The sequence below is a fragment of the Phodopus roborovskii genome, unplaced genomic scaffold (genome assembly GCF_943737965.1).
Source record: "Phodopus roborovskii unplaced genomic scaffold, PHOROB, whole genome shotgun sequence".
NCBI lineage: Eukaryota > Metazoa > Chordata > Mammalia > Rodentia > Cricetidae > Phodopus > Phodopus roborovskii.
Genome location: NW_026126470.1, coordinates 24,575,721 through 24,591,960, shown reverse-complemented (window position 1 = coordinate 24,591,960; position 16,240 = coordinate 24,575,721). Strand labels below are relative to the sequence as shown.

At 42.0% G+C, this 16,240-nt stretch overlaps 1 protein-coding gene across 1 annotated transcript; it reads left to right on the top strand.

Annotated features, from left to right (window-relative positions):
• The first annotated feature begins 6,268 nt into the window (after positions 1 to 6,268).
• Positions 6,269 to 15,891, top strand: Cct8 (chaperonin containing TCP1 subunit 8). Its single transcript, XM_051191814.1, has 15 exons — positions 6,269 to 6,418; positions 7,595 to 7,685; positions 8,241 to 8,320; positions 9,483 to 9,632; positions 10,375 to 10,555; positions 10,660 to 10,721; positions 11,892 to 12,029; positions 12,699 to 12,877; positions 13,760 to 13,826; positions 13,898 to 13,985; positions 14,068 to 14,183; positions 14,477 to 14,548; positions 14,629 to 14,793; positions 15,072 to 15,191; positions 15,609 to 15,891. The coding sequence occupies exons 1-15, from the start codon at positions 6,359 to 6,361 to the stop codon at positions 15,684 to 15,686; spliced, it is 1,647 nt and encodes a 548-aa protein (XP_051047771.1). The 5' UTR covers positions 6,269 to 6,358; the 3' UTR covers positions 15,687 to 15,891.
• Positions 15,892 to 16,240: the final 349 nt, after the last annotated feature.

Here is a 16,240-nt window from a genome sequence, read left to right as displayed (position 1 = left end):
TGGATCTGACACCCTCTTCTGGCTTCTCGGGGTACCCAAATGCACATGTGCACAAACACACAAATATGAACATCAATAAATATTTCTAAAGGAAGAGTGGTACCACCATCCTTCTAAGAACATTGATGGTTAGTAGACTGTCCCTTTTAATAAGCACAGTCCCTTCTCAGGGCTGGTGGCAGCACTCACCGGGCTGCGGATGGACGTGAAACTTACGCTGATGTGCCAATGTGTTTGGTTTGGTTTGGTTTGGTTTGGTTGTTCTGTTTTGCTTTTCTGGCCTCACTTTACTGACCACACTTTCTCTCTCTGTAAGGATGCCATATAAAGCTGCCCTTGCCCCATGGATCATCTAGTTTACTAAATCATGGTTTATTTTTTTCCTCAGGATATCACATGCTATTTTAGAGTCTGCTTTCAAAAGGTCTTAAATGACTTGGCTCAACATTGGTTTTTATATTAAGGGAAGGAACTGGTGTCCCAGAGCCTCAATCAGCACCTAAAACAAACAGGCTATGACCTCCCTCAGTCACCCACAGGTTGCCAACAGCTGTGAGCTGAGATACAGCACAGGTCCATATCTTCCCAGTGATCTGCAGTTTTCCCACTCTACTACCAAAAAACAAGAACACAGTTGGCAGTTGCGGTAAGGGTTGTGAGGAGGGCAGGTGAGCAGACTGTAAGACCAGCTGCCTTGTCCTAAAGAACTTCCACGGGTGCAATTAAAGAAACTACCAGGGTGCTCTGATATAGAGTTAAATGATTTAAATGCAATGGCTTCACTCACTGGGCGAAATTACATTCTCTAGCTTTGGGGTCTTCTGTATGTATGACAAATCCTTGTCTGATGCCTGTCATTACCTGACACGTCTTGCCACCATCAATAAACCTGACTCTTCTTAGCTCATGCATGCTCATATCCATTCTTATTTGTTCTATGTAAGGAAGGACACCCAAGGCTTGTGGCAATTAAAAGTATTTTACAACAATTCTTGGTCCAAAAGGCGTCAGTGAAGTGCATTCCGTGTCCCAGAAGAGAATAAAGAATATGGGCTCAGAGAAAGATGTTTTCCTTGCCCACATTTTTCTTTCCTTCTCTATTGGGATTTCTTTCCCCCAAAGCTGAGCGTCATCTTAAGATAAACGATTGTGATTAGATGTTCTAAATACATAGTTATACCTCCCCTTTCTCACTTCCAGTTCCTAAATAAAGGTTCTTTTCTTCTCTCGGAGTTCAATCTTAATCGTTAGACTTCATTTTCCCATGTCATCGCCGTATAACAGCATTGAACAGATGAGCATTTTGGGAAGGTAATTTTGGTAGCCAGTACTCTCCATCTGCACAGAAATTGCTGGTGTGACTTAATATTCTCAACCGTGACACAGCTGGACGCGCAGTCAGGGGAGTGGGGATCTATTAAGGAACAGGAAGCGCGGGCTGCCACATAGCAATGAGAAAATGTAATTGCTCTAGCAGACTGTTACATAAATAGACATGCTGATCCTCTCTTAATTTTACCCCCTGAGACTAATGACTGACTCCACTGAAAACCCTAGTGGAAATCATTGCAATAAAAATAGCCAAAACATTAATAACAGGAGGACCAAGAATGACAATAGCTAATAAGCACTTGAACCATCAAGCATCCTTACCAGTCCAGTCACAAAAATACGTACTGTCTCATGGGCTAAGCACCGAAAAGAAACTATGCACCAGCGGGACATGGGGACCTATGCCTACAATCCTAGCCCTGGGGGAGCTGGGGCAGGGAATCATAAGCTCGAGGTGAGCCTAGGCTACATACTATGACCCTGTCTCCGAAACCGAAGCGCTGGCTGTAGCTGAATGGTATGGCACTTCCTCGGCATGGACAAAGCCCTGGGTCTGATCTCTAGCACGAGCAAAGGATGGAGGGAAATAAATCAGGAGCCACCGTATACGCAGTAGCTAGTGAGCAGGGGAATTCGACAGTGGCCCTGCAGTTTCTCTGGTTTTTAATGACATCTATGCATAATAATGTAAGGCCCTCTCAAGTTTTGTACTTTGGCATTGTATTATTCGTTATGTGGTTGTGTTTCTTAGTTCAAGCAACAAGCTGTAAATTTTGGGCTGATAAGGTGGATCATCAGGTAAAGGCACTTCCAGCCAAGTCTGGTGGCCAGAGTTCAATTCCAGCCAAGTCTGGTGGCCAGAGTTCAATAATCCCTGGGACCCATATGGTCAAAGTATAGAATCAACTCCCTCAAGTTCTCACACACACACACACACACACACACACACACACACACACACACACACGAGAGAGAGAGAGAGAGAGAATAAATGTAATTAATTAAAAACAAATTGTAAATTCTCCCTATGTTAAAATTTTAAGGTTCTAAAATGAAGATTCCAACTTTTAAATCATCTGTAAACCCATATACTAGTAACTTTGAAAATATGAATATCCCACTGAAATCAATCAAGGCTTTAATCTGGCTTATTAAAAAATAAAATAAAATCAGTCAAGATGTTTGGTTGTTGAGGGTGTCTTACTCACTTTTCTATTGCTGTGACAAAACACTATGACCAAGGCAATTTACAAAAGATTTTACTTTGTCTTGCAGACATCACGGCCACACTGGCACGGTCTGTTTTGGAGAGGACTCCAGAGCCCTCAGGCTTCCTTGGACTGAGCAATCTCTCCAGGTCCTTTTCTGTTTCTCTTAATTTTCCATATTATAAGATATAATATGCTGGACAGTGATGGATCTTATCTTTAATCCTAAGACTCTGGAGGAAGAGGAAGAGGCAGGTGGATCTCTGTGAGTTAGAGGTCAGCCTGGTCTACAGAGCGAGTTCTAGGACAGTCAAGACTACATAGAGAAACCCTGTTTTAAAAATCCAAAACCAAACAAAAAGAAAAAAAGATATGATGGGGGGGGGGAGGAGTCGATTTGTAGCCTAAAGAGATGACTCAGCAGTTAAAAGCATTTGCAGCTCTTGCATAGAACATGGGCTCACTTTGCAGCACCCATATGGCCACTAACAGCTATTTGTAACTCATGTTCCATAGGAACAAAGGTCTTCTTCTAGCCTCCATGAGCACTGCAAATATGTAGCCCATACATAAAATGCCAGCAAAATGCCATACACATAAAAAGTAAATTACTTTCTAAAGGACAATTTATCAAATTTTAATTCTCCAAAGAACAAGACCTTTAGCGTCTGGCTTGATCCAAAGGCAAAACTATAAATTTATCGTTGAATAAAAAGTCAGCACATGACATCCAGAGAATTTCACTCAACACGGACTTCTGCAAGTAGACTTCTATCATGGATTGGAGGAAGGGTGCTTAAAAGATGTTACCAAGTTCCAATCCAGGGTATAGACATGCCATGCAATAAACTAGGGGAGAGAAAGCTGAGCCATGGACAAAGGCAAACAAACAAGTGCCTTTAGGAATGGCTGCTAGGGCATCCTCCAGAATGATCTGATTTCATATCAGAACATGCAGGTGGAGAAGTGAAACCACAGCCCGCCAATGATTGATGGGGAATGTTCTTATGTATATATGTTGGTTAAGGAATAAGGCACAGATTGGCCAGACAGGAAGTGATGTAGCTGGGCAGAATCAGGATGTAAGCAGGGACCAACCAAGCTATATCCACATCTGTCACCCCGCACTGAGAGGGAAAGACACGAGAGGGTCCCTGGGGTTTGCCAAGTCAGCCTTCAGAATGACACAAGGTCCAGACACGGGTACAGGTTCAGGGAGAACTCTGTCTCAAAGGAATTAGGGAGTGTGACGAAGTATACACAGGCACAGGTACCCACCTACTCATCTACCCAATACACACACACACACACACACACACACACACACACACACACACACACACACACACGTTCATGTAAGAATGACTATATGAGGGGCTGGAGAGATGTCCCAGGGGTTAAGAATACTGCTGCTCTTTCAGAGGACCCAGGTGGCAGCTCACAGCCATCTGTAACTCCAGTTGCAGGACATCTGATGCCCTCTTCTGGCCTCTGTAGGCACTGCAAGCACAGGATACACAGATATACACACAAGTAAATACACACACAGTCTTGTGGGGGCTGAGAAACCCAAAATCAAAGTGTGGATGGGTACACTGAAAGCCTACCTTCTGATTCTTAGGTGCCATCCCACGGTGGAGGAGCAACATGCTCCCTTACGTTTTATAAGGGTGCTAATCAGCTCCAAAGTATTTCCTCTTATGAACCAATCGCCTACCCCAAATGTTTCACCTTGTTGGTGGTTAGGATTTCAGCATGTGAATCTTAGGATGCTAACATTGCGATTCCCATTCGTTGTGTAATTAGATATCAAGAGCTCTTATTTCATTCAATGTTCAATTTTGAGTTCAGTTCATGCAGTGTTTGCCTAATAGCTGAGAAAGATTTTTGACATTGCAGCCATGTGAAATGTGATGGAGAAGGGCAGAAGTGATCAGAGCAATAACCAGGAAAGCTTGGGGAACGATCTTAGGCTTGCCAAGGAAAACGTTATGCTTACTTACGTGGAGTTAACTCAGTCAAAGGAGATGGAAAGATTTGCTAGGTAGAGGGCATCATGGGCAACTGGCCTCTCGGGCTTTATACACTAGAACCACTGTAATTTTGCATATCTCCTAGGCCTCCAGAGAGCCCTGCTGGAAGAAACAAGGAATGAAGAAAACTGTGAGCTATTCTGGCTACTGTGGCTAGGATTCACAGGGTATAACCAAGCAGGGAAAGATATAGTGTAACAAGCAGAGGCTAGGCTCTGGCTGGAGCCACACTGAGGGTTTGTGCCTGTTTTCTTCTCTCCATGACACATATTCTATTTAAACCCATCAGGGTACCCTGATTCTGTGATTATAATAAGTACAGTGTAACCCACATTAAACAGAATTAACAAATTTAAAAAGAATTACTGGCAATTAAGATCTAATTCCTTGACAAAAATAACACATAGTAGATTCAAATTGATTTTAATTTTTTTCCCATTTACTGTCTGTTACAATTAATGCAAAGTTAATTCTTGTTATTGACTCTTCATGAAAAAAATGTATCAGTTATCTTGAACACAAGTTTGGTTTTTCATTATCAAGTTTTTAAATTTTGCCAAGATTTAATTCCTCATAGTCACTTTTAACGAATCAGATATCATTTTAAATCCCCTTTTGCTTTTACTTTGTATGAGGTTTTACAAAAAATTGCAAGTTAAAGGCAGACTGAATCTGTCCCAAGTTAAAGAAAACCTTAATTTCTATGTGTCCAGAAGACTCACCAAAACGTTTCAAATTTTCTGTATTATTTTTCTTTTAACCATAAGAGCGTTTTACTTTCTCTGTGAAAACTATTCTATTTACATTAGTTGTATTGATTTGGAAAGACATAGCAATGATGTGTGAAAAAGACTTCGGGAGAGTAGAAAGGAAACATTATTTATGTATTTATTTATTTTGCCGAGACAGGGTTTCTCTGTGTAGCCCTGGCTGTCCTAGAACTCATTCCGTAGACCAGGCTGGCCTCAAACTCAAGAGATCCACCTGCCTCTGCCTCCCTAGCACCGGAATTTAATTAAAGGTGTGCAGCACCACCGCCTGGGGTAAAAGCAAAGAGCATACAAAGTGCTTAAATATGCACACTTTGCAACCACCCAGCCGGGGTAGGAATCCTGGTTTTAATATTCAGTGGCACGTAACTTAAATGGAGGTAATATTCGTTTGTAAGGCTGACCAATAACAAGGACAACTGCCCTGGAGCAAACCACGCAGAACTGCCACTCACGGGGCACTGCACATTTTGCAGTCCTTGCTAGCATTTTAATTATCACCTTGGGCCATTCTTGACTGCTTCCTACAGTGCCCACCCAGCACAGAGGAAGGACGGCCACCAGCAGTTTGCAGGGACGAAGGAAGGGCAGGTTCGCTTCGCCCGGGAAAGCCAAGCCTGTGCCGGCGCTGCACGCGCAGGACTACGTGCAAATGCAGCTTAAAAAGTGGCATGCCGGCCTCAGACCAGAGTTTCCCCATAACGAGGGCGAGCGAGCCATCGCCACAGCCGGCGGCGGCGCACGCGTGCAAGAGGGAGCGCGCGCTCTGGGCTCGGCCCGGTCGTTCGACCTGATCGGTGGATCGGCAGGTTGGGCCTGGCTGCGGGAGCCGCTCTGGGGCTGCCCACGCTCGCTCGCTCGTTCTCGCGACACTTGGGGCGGGGGGAAGGGGCGGGGCGGGGCGGGCGGAGGTCGGGCCGCGTGAGGGCACGCGAGGCGGCGTTCCCGGCAGGCTGTGCGCGCACCTCGCGGGATCCCTCCGAGCGCGTGAGCGGCTGACTGCGGCGGCCCGGCCATGGCGCTTCACGTCCCCAAGGCCCCGGGCTTTGCCCAGATGCTCAAGGATGGAGCGAAAGTAGGTGGCGGAGAGAGGGTGCGGCGTGGGGGGAGAGAGAGCGGGGCCTGCGCAAGGCCCGCGGGCGTGTCCCGGCGCCGCCATCCGCGGCCGGAGAAGGTTCTAGAAGAGGGAGTGTGCTCTGCACGCCTGGCCGGCCGCGGGGACCCGCGGGCGTTCCCGTTAAGTCCCCGGCCGGGGACTGGCGGCGCAGCGGATGGGCTAGGGCGGAGGGACGGGAGCGCGGCCGGCGTAGCAGGCCCTGGCCCCGCTTGCTTCCTCCCAGACGAGGATCGGGCCGCCCGGGCCGACCCTGCCTCCACAGCTCGGTCTGGCTGGAGTCCACACCTCTCTCGTCTTTGAACCCTGACTGCCTCACACGGTAGCCCCCAGGATGAGTGAGCCCCCCCCCCGAGCATAATTTCAGAAAGTGTGCGCGTGTTAAAGTGTCACACTGCACGTGGAACCGTTTGCGAGACATGTTCAAGCTGCCGCGTAATTTTGTTTTCAGCATTAACTAAGACTTGCAGAAATAGATTTAAGTGAACTGGATTGAATCGAAGGCCTTAGGGGAAATAGAGGACCCGTAACCCTGTTAAGAGAGCTGGGTGGTGGCCCGGGCATACTAAATGGAAGTCAGGATTTTCGTGGGAAACGACGGTGGCGATTCCCTTTGCATCGGGGTGGAGTGTCACGGTTTACAATTCAGGTCTGCCTACCTCGATCGCTTAGATAGACAAACTGGCACCTTTAAAGTATTTGTCGCACTCAGACCGGTACTTTAACTGGGGTATGTTATGTGAATCGCCACTGAGAGGACTGAAGTGAAGACAGCCTTTAAGTCCCCAAAAGAGTTTCAAATTAAAAGCAGGTACCAATTGGCTGGGATTGTTGCGTAATGGTAAATTGATTTCTTGGGTTCGATCTCTGAGTAAGGGTGGGAGGGAAGAATAGTCTTTGAGTGGATAGATGGTTCTAAACAATTTGTCAGCTAGAAGTGTTAGTTGTCCCATTGTTTTACATAACAGAAAAAAATTACCTGGACCCTGTACTAAAATGGGGGGGGGGCGCTAAGGCTACTTGGACTCCAGATTGTGCGTGCTAAATGCATGTGACGGTGGTGCTTTATTAGACTCATGATAAGCAGACATACCCTGTGTTCCATGATCCTTCTTAAGCAGATGTTTTCTTTTGCAGCATTTTTCAGGGTTAGAAGAGGCTGTGTATAGAAATATACAAGCTTGCAAGGAGCTTGCTCAGACCACTCGTACAGCGTATGGACCAAATGGTAATGGCCAGTTTCAGACTATAAAAGACATGTTAGCTTCTGTCTCATATTCATCTTGAAGATGCTAAATGTACAGGGCAGTTCTAGCAGGTTGTTTGAAAGTTGGCGCTGCTGATGTGCTCCTAACTCCCAGAACTTAAACTTTCTAGAAAAATTAAAGGACAGTCTTCCTAGCAGGTGATACGCTCTCACTGTTGCTGTAGTGAAAGATGGAGCAGTTTCAAAAATGACGTAGTTTAAGGAAACTCTTACCTTTAACAACCAGTTGAACTAAAGATACAGACTGGCGGATTAAGCACAGACCAATATGTTTCTCAGCATATTAATTTTGTGTGTGTTGATTCCCATTCATTGAGTTCTTTCTGTCTGCAACACATGTGGGTGTTGTCAGGGTTTAGTCAGGGAAAGCCCATGGGGCTGTGTGGTGGGGCTGCAAATACAGAGCTTTAAAATAGAAATGAATCAGTACAGCTTCACCATGCCTTCCCTTTGTTGGCTAGGACAATATTTGAATAATAATAATGGTTTTTCTCTCTTTGCAACTATTTTTTTGAGGCATGAACAAAATGGTCATCAATCGCCTGGAGAAGTTGTTTGTGACAAATGATGCAGCGACTATTTTAAGAGAGCTAGAAGTAAGTCTTTCCCAAAAACATAAAAAGAAAGAATTCTGACATAGATGAAGCCCTGCTTCACTTGGATAATAAAGGGCCGCTCTCCCTCAAGCGTATTGTGAAGACTTAGAAGTGACAGTTTACTGCTGTGGCTGCTCAAAAAGCTGCCCTAAGTTAATTGTTTGTGGGGATGTTGTGGAGTATTGCTATAACTAACTGATTCTTTGATACTGTACAAATCTTCTCGTGGTATAAAAGTAGTGGGTGACCATTGCTGCAGTTTTGGTGTCAAGAGGGTCTGTAGAGTAGATTCTTAAAGAGGACACACAGTTTTGATGCTTTGTAAAATTTACTTTCAGACTTGGGATGCTTTTTAGTTTGATTCCCAATGATGGCACACACCTATAACCCTAGGCCTCAGGACCTGGAGACAAAAGGATCAGAAGTTCAAAATCCATCTTTAATCCCAGCATTCAGAAGTGGCAGATGGGTCTCTGGAGATGGACACCAGCCTGGTCTACAAAGCAAGTTCCAGGACAGACAGACAAACCCTGTCCCAAAAAGCAAACCAGCAACAACAAAAGGGCAAAGTCATCCTCAGTGATAGAATGAGCTGCATGTACCCTGTCTCAAAAAAAAAAAAAAAAAGAACTAAGTTTTATGTTGCTTTAGATTTTTAAACAAGAGCATGTTTAAGAATAAATGATGCTGAGACTGTTAAATGAAGTTGCGTGATGTCTGTTTTAGTTCTTCCAGAGACTTGTTGGTTTTTGAGACAAAGTTTCTCTGGGTAGCCCTGGCTATTCTGAACTGGCTTTGTAGACCTAACTGACCTCAAACTCAGAGGCCTGCCCATGCCTCTTGAATGCTGGATTAAAGGAATGGACCATCTCTATCATACCTAGCTTCTCTTCTGAAGACTGTTTAAAATTGCTAACTTTAATGGTTGGAAACACATTATTTTCTAATGTAGGTAGAAATGTGCTAGGCCTGTGGAGCTGTGTATAATGGATGACTGTCAGATATGCTTTGAAATTGTTTTTATTTGTGCTGATAGGCAATTGTATAATTGATCAGGTGGCATTTACCCTCAAAAGAAGTTTGTCTGTTAAGAAATGAAAATGAATGACTTCATGTTGCTCTAAGTAATGAGTGTTTTCACTTGGTAATCCCTTTATATCAGGTACAACATCCTGCTGCAAAAATGATTGTGATGGCCTCTCACATGCAAGAACAAGAGGTCGGAGACGGCACAAACTTTGTTCTGGTGTTTGCTGGGGCTCTTTTGGAACTAGCCGAAGAACTTCTGCGGATTGGTCTGTCAGTTTCAGAGGCAAGTGTTCCTTTTATACTTTAATTATAGTTAATTACGTGTGTGCCACTGCTTGAAGGGCACTCCCACTAGGGAGATAACTCAGTGGGTAAAAGCACTCAAAGGCAAAACACAAGGACCTGAGTTCAGATCCCTAGGACCCATGTATTACTCAGGTATGCCCATAATGCCAGCATTGTGGGAGGAGTGGAGGCAGGAACATCACTGGAACTAGATGATGCGCTTGGCTTCAAGTTGAGTCTGTCTAAAGGGTGTGTCAGGGATAGAGCAGGATGCCTGACCTTTCCTTCTAGCCACCATGCACCTGTATACATACATCACACTTCCTCTCATGTACATACTTACTGTGTACAAAATGAGTGATTTAAAAAAAAAAAAAAAAACCTTTGAATCCACTAGTAATATCTAACATTGAGTTCTCTATTACACTGTGCTAGGCATTGGCCATAGCTTCACATGTGGTGCGGTTTTTGTCCTCCAGAGTCCAATTGCTAAGCCTTCTTAAACTCATTCTGTTTCATATGAAGAAACAGTTTGAGATGGAAAAATCTTGCTCAGGTTCCTATAACTCGTAAGTGGTAGAATCAGGATTGAAATTTGTGTTATCAAAGCCACATAATTCATAGCTGTTGGCTCTACCGTGTGTCTTCTACAAATACTTTGGTCATTTCATGTTGAAAATACTCATTTATTGGGTTACCAGAATAAGTTATGTCTATTAAAGTTTTTTTTCATGGTTTAGGTAATATCGGGATATGAAATAGCTTGCAAAAAAGCTCATGAGATTCTTCCCGATTTGGTATGTTGTTCTGCAAAAAACCTTCGAGATGTTGATGAAGTGTCATGTCTGATTGGAACCTCTGTAATGAGTAAGCAGTATGGTAATGAAGCATTTCTGGCCAAGCTCATTGCTCAGGCATGTGGTGAGTTATACCAGTAACAAAAAAAATCCAAAAATACATTAGTTTTAATTGTGACAGGAGATATCTTCTTTGTTGTCTAAAAATACATTTCATTTTCTTGACAGTATCTATTTTTCCTGATTCTGGAAATTTTAATGTTGATAACATCAGAGTATGTAAAATTCTGGTAAGTTTCAAAAATGCATTCCCATTATCCAGATAGGTCTTAGAAGGGCTGTTGTTTTTGTGGTCCTGGGGAGTGAAACCAGAGTTTTGTGAGTGCTGGGGAAGTACTCTACTGTGAAGCTTCATTCCTAGTCCAAGACTGGTTATTTTGCCTATTCCCCTGCTCCAAAATTAGTATGTCTGTGCAATTGTACACAGTCCCCGGAAGATGGCATCAGATCCCTCTGGGACTGGAGTTACACAGATGGTTTTGAGCTACTATGTGGGTACAGGAGTCAAATCCAGGTCCTCTGGAAGAGCAATCAGTACTCTTGACCACTGAGACATCTCTGTGCCCCCCCACCTTTTTTTTTTTTAAACCATTTTAGACTTAGTGCTTACTTAACTGCCTTTTTAAGGCAATGGTTCTCAACCTTCAGTGCCATGACCCTTTATTTATTATGTATATAGTGTTCTGCCTACATTGAATCCCTGCATGCCACAGAGAGCACCAGATGTCATTTTATAGGTGGTTATGAGCTAAAATGTGCTTGTTGGGAATTGAACTGGAAGAGCAGCCAGTAAGTTTAACCTCTGAGCCATCTCTCCAGCCCAACCTTGAGTTGCCATGACCCTTTAGTACAGTTCCTTATGTTGTGATCCCCACCAGAAAATTATTTCATTGCTACTTGATAACTGTAATTTTGCTGCTGTTAGTAATTATAAATATCTGGTATATAGGATATCTGATAGGCAACTTCCAAAGGGGTTGTGACCCATGGGTTGAGAATTGCTGTTGTAAGGCATCCTTTTAAAAGGTTTTGGTGTTAATAAATTATGTTGCCACCTATTAATGGAATGTATTTTCTTGTGAAGTAAATTTCCCCGAGTCCTAAAGTAGAACACTATAATAGAATGGGGCTGGAGAGAGGGTTCCTTTGATGAAATCTTGTTTTTCTAGTCTGTCTATAGTACATTTGAGCCAAGTGCTTGGTGATTAGGTAAATAAATGGCTTGCTTGCTGTCTACCTTGGTTTTCCCAATATGCTGAAATGTTTTCCTCCATAATAGGAGCTTATTCTTCGGTGCTCCCAACCTTGAGAAGAATGGATTGTTCATGCCTGACCCTCTTATCTTCTTAGCCTTAGTATGCTGTTTACTCCAGTGACATTTTCGGTGTTTGACTCCTTAGGGCTCTGGTATCTATTCATCTTCAGTATTGCATGGTATGGTTTTTAAGAAGGAAACTGAAGGTGACGTAACATCTGTCAAAGATGCAAAAATCGCGGTGTACTCTTGTCCCTTTGATGGCATGATAACAGAGACTAAGGTATGTGATTGAAAAGTACATTTGTGTTGAAGTGGGATTAGCTGTTAAGCCAGTATGTACTTCATAATAAGTTGAGAATTGTTTTTTTCAGAGCATGAATATTTGCTTTAGCTACCAATACTAAACTAAAATCCTTGTATGGTGGCATTATTTGTGTTCTACATGCAGCTCTTCATATTCAAGCAGCATTAATATTATGAGCATCTTGTGTGCCCTTGGTAAATGACTAAAATGACTTCTTATGAATGTTGACATTCTTTTAAAATGCCAGTCAATGTGAAAATGATAAATTGGTCTTTAAAACTATATGTTTTGGATTTATGCCAAACATTCTTGGCAGATTCAAGTTGTTGATTTTGCACGGAGGGGAGAATAGTTGTGTAGTCTGTGTTTTGAGGACAAATTGTTTTGGTGATACTAAACAGTATTTGAAAGAAGGTATTTCTAAGGGAGCAATGTTTCTTTAACTTTTCATCAGTGCAATGTGATGAGGAAGTACAGGAACAAGCTAAGGATCCAAATTTCATACATTTAATATATTTTGCTTTATAATAAAGCATTTGTTTTTGGATTTTCTCTCAGAACTTTAAATTATTGGATAAAACATTATCTTACAAATTTGAACATCAAAATTGTGAACAGTTTTAGCGAGAGCTTGATTGTTTGCAGGGGACGGTGCTGATAAAGAGTGCTGAGGAACTGATGAACTTCAGTAAGGGAGAAGAAAATCTTATGGATGCACAAGTGAAGGCCATCGCCAGCACGGGTGCAAATGTCATCGTAACAGGGGGCAAAGTGGCAGACATGGCTCTTCATTATGCTAACAAGTACAATATCATGTTGGTTAGGTAAGAGCTGCATCTGTAAATTATACTAAAGTTCTTGGTGAAATCTTGAGCAAATTCTATAAATTGAAGATAGCTGATAGAAAATGAACATCAAACAGAAAGAATTTATCAAGAAGTGACAGGTGGACCTTACATTTAAGCTGTGGGGGTCCAAGAACCATTGAGGAGGAAAAAGCTTTCCAGGCAAAAGGAACATCTTAAGGGTTAAGGTAGCAGCTTATTATTCCTTATCAGCTAGGGTATATATGAGCCAGGGAAAATGCCTTTTCATTGATGAACACAATTGGGGCATGTGAAACAACTTTTTACTATTTAACTTCAAATCACAGACATGATAAAATCCCGGCTTTTTCTTACAGATTGTGCAATTGCACATGTAATGGAAAAATTCTTTTTTTTTTTTTTTTTTTTAAAGGAGAAATTTCTTAAATAGTAACACCCTGGTTAGAAGTCTGTCAGACTAAGATAATGTTGTAATGTTTACTTATCTGAGACAGGTTCTTACTATGTATCCCTGGGTAGCCTGGAACTCTGTGTAGACTCTGTTCTACCTGCTCCTCCCAAGTGCTGAAATGAAAGGTGTGCACTGTTACACTGGCCCCAGCTTTTGTGTTCTTAGCTGCCATGCACTTCAAATGTAGCATTGCTGGCTAGTTTGTTACATTCCTAACTCTGCAGTGCAGATGTGTTCAGTTAGAATAAAGCAGTATTTCTTACTGGTGTTTTTGTTTGAGACAGCCTTAGCTGACCTTGAAGTCAGAGAGATCTACCTGCCTCTTAAAAGCATGTGCCACCTTTTCCAGTCTATTTTGCTCTTTAGTCTCTGCATTTTGTTAATATGATTGAATTAAAATTTGTGTTAATTTTTTTTTCCTTTTGAAGGCTGAACTCAAAGTGGGATCTCAGAAGACTCTGTAAAACAGTTGGTGCCACAGCTCTTCCTAGATTGGTATGTATTTTGGAAAACAAAAGATAAATGAACACATTTGAATCTTTACTACAAGGATCATTTTCTTGTAGACTCCTCCTGTCCTTGAAGAAATGGGGCATTGTGACAGTGTTTACCTCTCAGAAGTTGGAGACACACAGGTGGTTGTTTTTAAACATGGTATGTTATAATGGTAAGTTGTGTTTTGTACAATTATGAGGTGCATTTTCTTTTATTTAATCTGCAAATTATTTATTGGCAGAAAAAGAAGATGGTGCCATTTCTACTATAGTTCTTCGAGGTTCTACAGATAATCTGATGGATGATATAGAAAGGGCAGTAGATGATGGAGTTAATACTTTCAAAGTTCTCACAAGGGTCAGTATTTGCAATTTCAGAAATTTGTGATTTCTTAAAAACACAGTTGGCATACTCAAACTGAGATCATCAAGATGTGTGGTTTAACACATCAGTTGATAATGAATATGTTACTTTCAAAAAATAATTGTACAGAGTATAGAAAGTAGCAGGCAGAGCTATTCCTGAGTGTGGACTGCTATATTCGTGGGCTCCTACTCTTGAAAGCTTGACATAGTCACTTGATTAGTGGTGCAGTATATAAACTATAGTCTGAAGAAATACTCCATTTTGGTCATTTGTTTTTTTTATAGGATAAGCGTCTTGTACCTGGAGGTGGAGCGACAGAAATTGAATTGGCCAAACAAATCACATCATATGGAGAGGTATAACTTTTTCTGTGTCAATCACCTTTCTGTCCGTTTCTTTTCTGATAAAATGCATTGATAAACACATTTTGTTTTAGACATGCCCCGGACTTGAACAGTATGCTATTAAGAAGTTTGCTGAAGCTTTTGAAGCTATTCCACGGGCGCTGGCAGAAAATTCTGGTGTGAAGGCCAATGAGGTTATCTCTAAACTTTATGCAGTACACCAAGAAGGAAACAAAAATGTGGGGTTGGATATTGAGGTAATTGTGGAAATTTTTTATTTTTGTGAATATACTATCTAAACGTAGAAGTTGTGTGTGTAAAGGGGGAATTGTAAATTAGCCATCTTGTTTTTAAAAGCATTTTTTCTTAATTGATCTTTTAAGTTCATCTAATAGGAAATTTTAGTTTTGACAGCATTGGGGTGAGGCTTATAAAATACTACTTAGTTAAGTTGTATTTTAGGAGCCTTTAAGTTTTTCATGTTGAATGTAAACATTTTCATATGTAATAAATTAACATAGTTTTGTGTTGACAGGCTGAAGTTCCGGCTGTAAAGGATATGTTAGAAGCCAATATTTTAGATACTTACTTGGGAAAATACTGGGCTATTAAATTGGCCACTAATGCTGCAGTCACTGTACTTAGAGTGGATCAGGTGAGTGAAAAATGAAAATTGGGTCTTGACAAATTGGTGTTACACTCCTTTAATCCCAGTACTTGGAGGCAATGGCAGACAGATCTCTGAGTTACAAGCTAGCCTGCTCTACAGAGCAAGACCTTTTGCCTCAAAAATGAAGTTTTCAGGTTGGGGAGATGGCTCAGATGGGAAGCATGAGGGCCTAAGTAAAATACTAAGTCAGGCACAGCAATGCATCTTTAACCTCACTGCCTGGCCTGTAGGTGTCAAAAACAGGCAAATTCCAGAGACTCAGCACTGGCTAGACAGGACAGTCCAGCTAAAACTTTCAGTCAGATTCAACAAAAGAGGCAGCTTTCATAGTAGATACAACTCTAACCATGACATTGCTGACAGAAAATGGTCTTAAACTTAATTTGGATTTTTGTTGCTCAGATCATCATGGCAAAACCAGCTGGTGGGCCCAAACCTCCAAGTGGGAAGAAAGACTGGGACGATGACCAAAACGACTGAAGAACTTTTTGCTGTAGGTGAAGAGTTGTGTTTGTAGAGCAGAGCTTCCCTGATCTTTTCTTAGTCTCCTTAAGTTAAGAAGTATTCGTGTTTGTACTCTGCTGAGTAGTAAAATAAACGTGTTAATCAGTTGCTGCTTATGTCAGCCTTTTTGTTTAAAAAGCTATAAGCCTTAAACACATAAAGCTGTAAGCAGAGCAAGTCACTCACACAACTTTTTTTTTTTTTGCCTGGCGTGCTTCTGAAATAAATTTCTGTAACCATCATACCATGTGTCTATGTTGCTGGCAGTTGCCTTCTACAAGGGAATGGCAGTTTAAAATGGCTGTAACAGGAGACCAAAAGAGGCAGAAAACATTTTTTTTTTTTTTTTTTTTAATGTGATCCTCTAGACTAGACTTCCAGAGTTCTCCTCCCAAACCCACACTTTTGAAAGCCTTTCCACCACATAATGGTTGGCTTGACAAGATTTGGCTGGCATATGGAGGCAGCACTTTGCACAGCACAGCTGTGGGATTGCATAATGTCTACCCAGGTCAGCTTGTGTACACTGA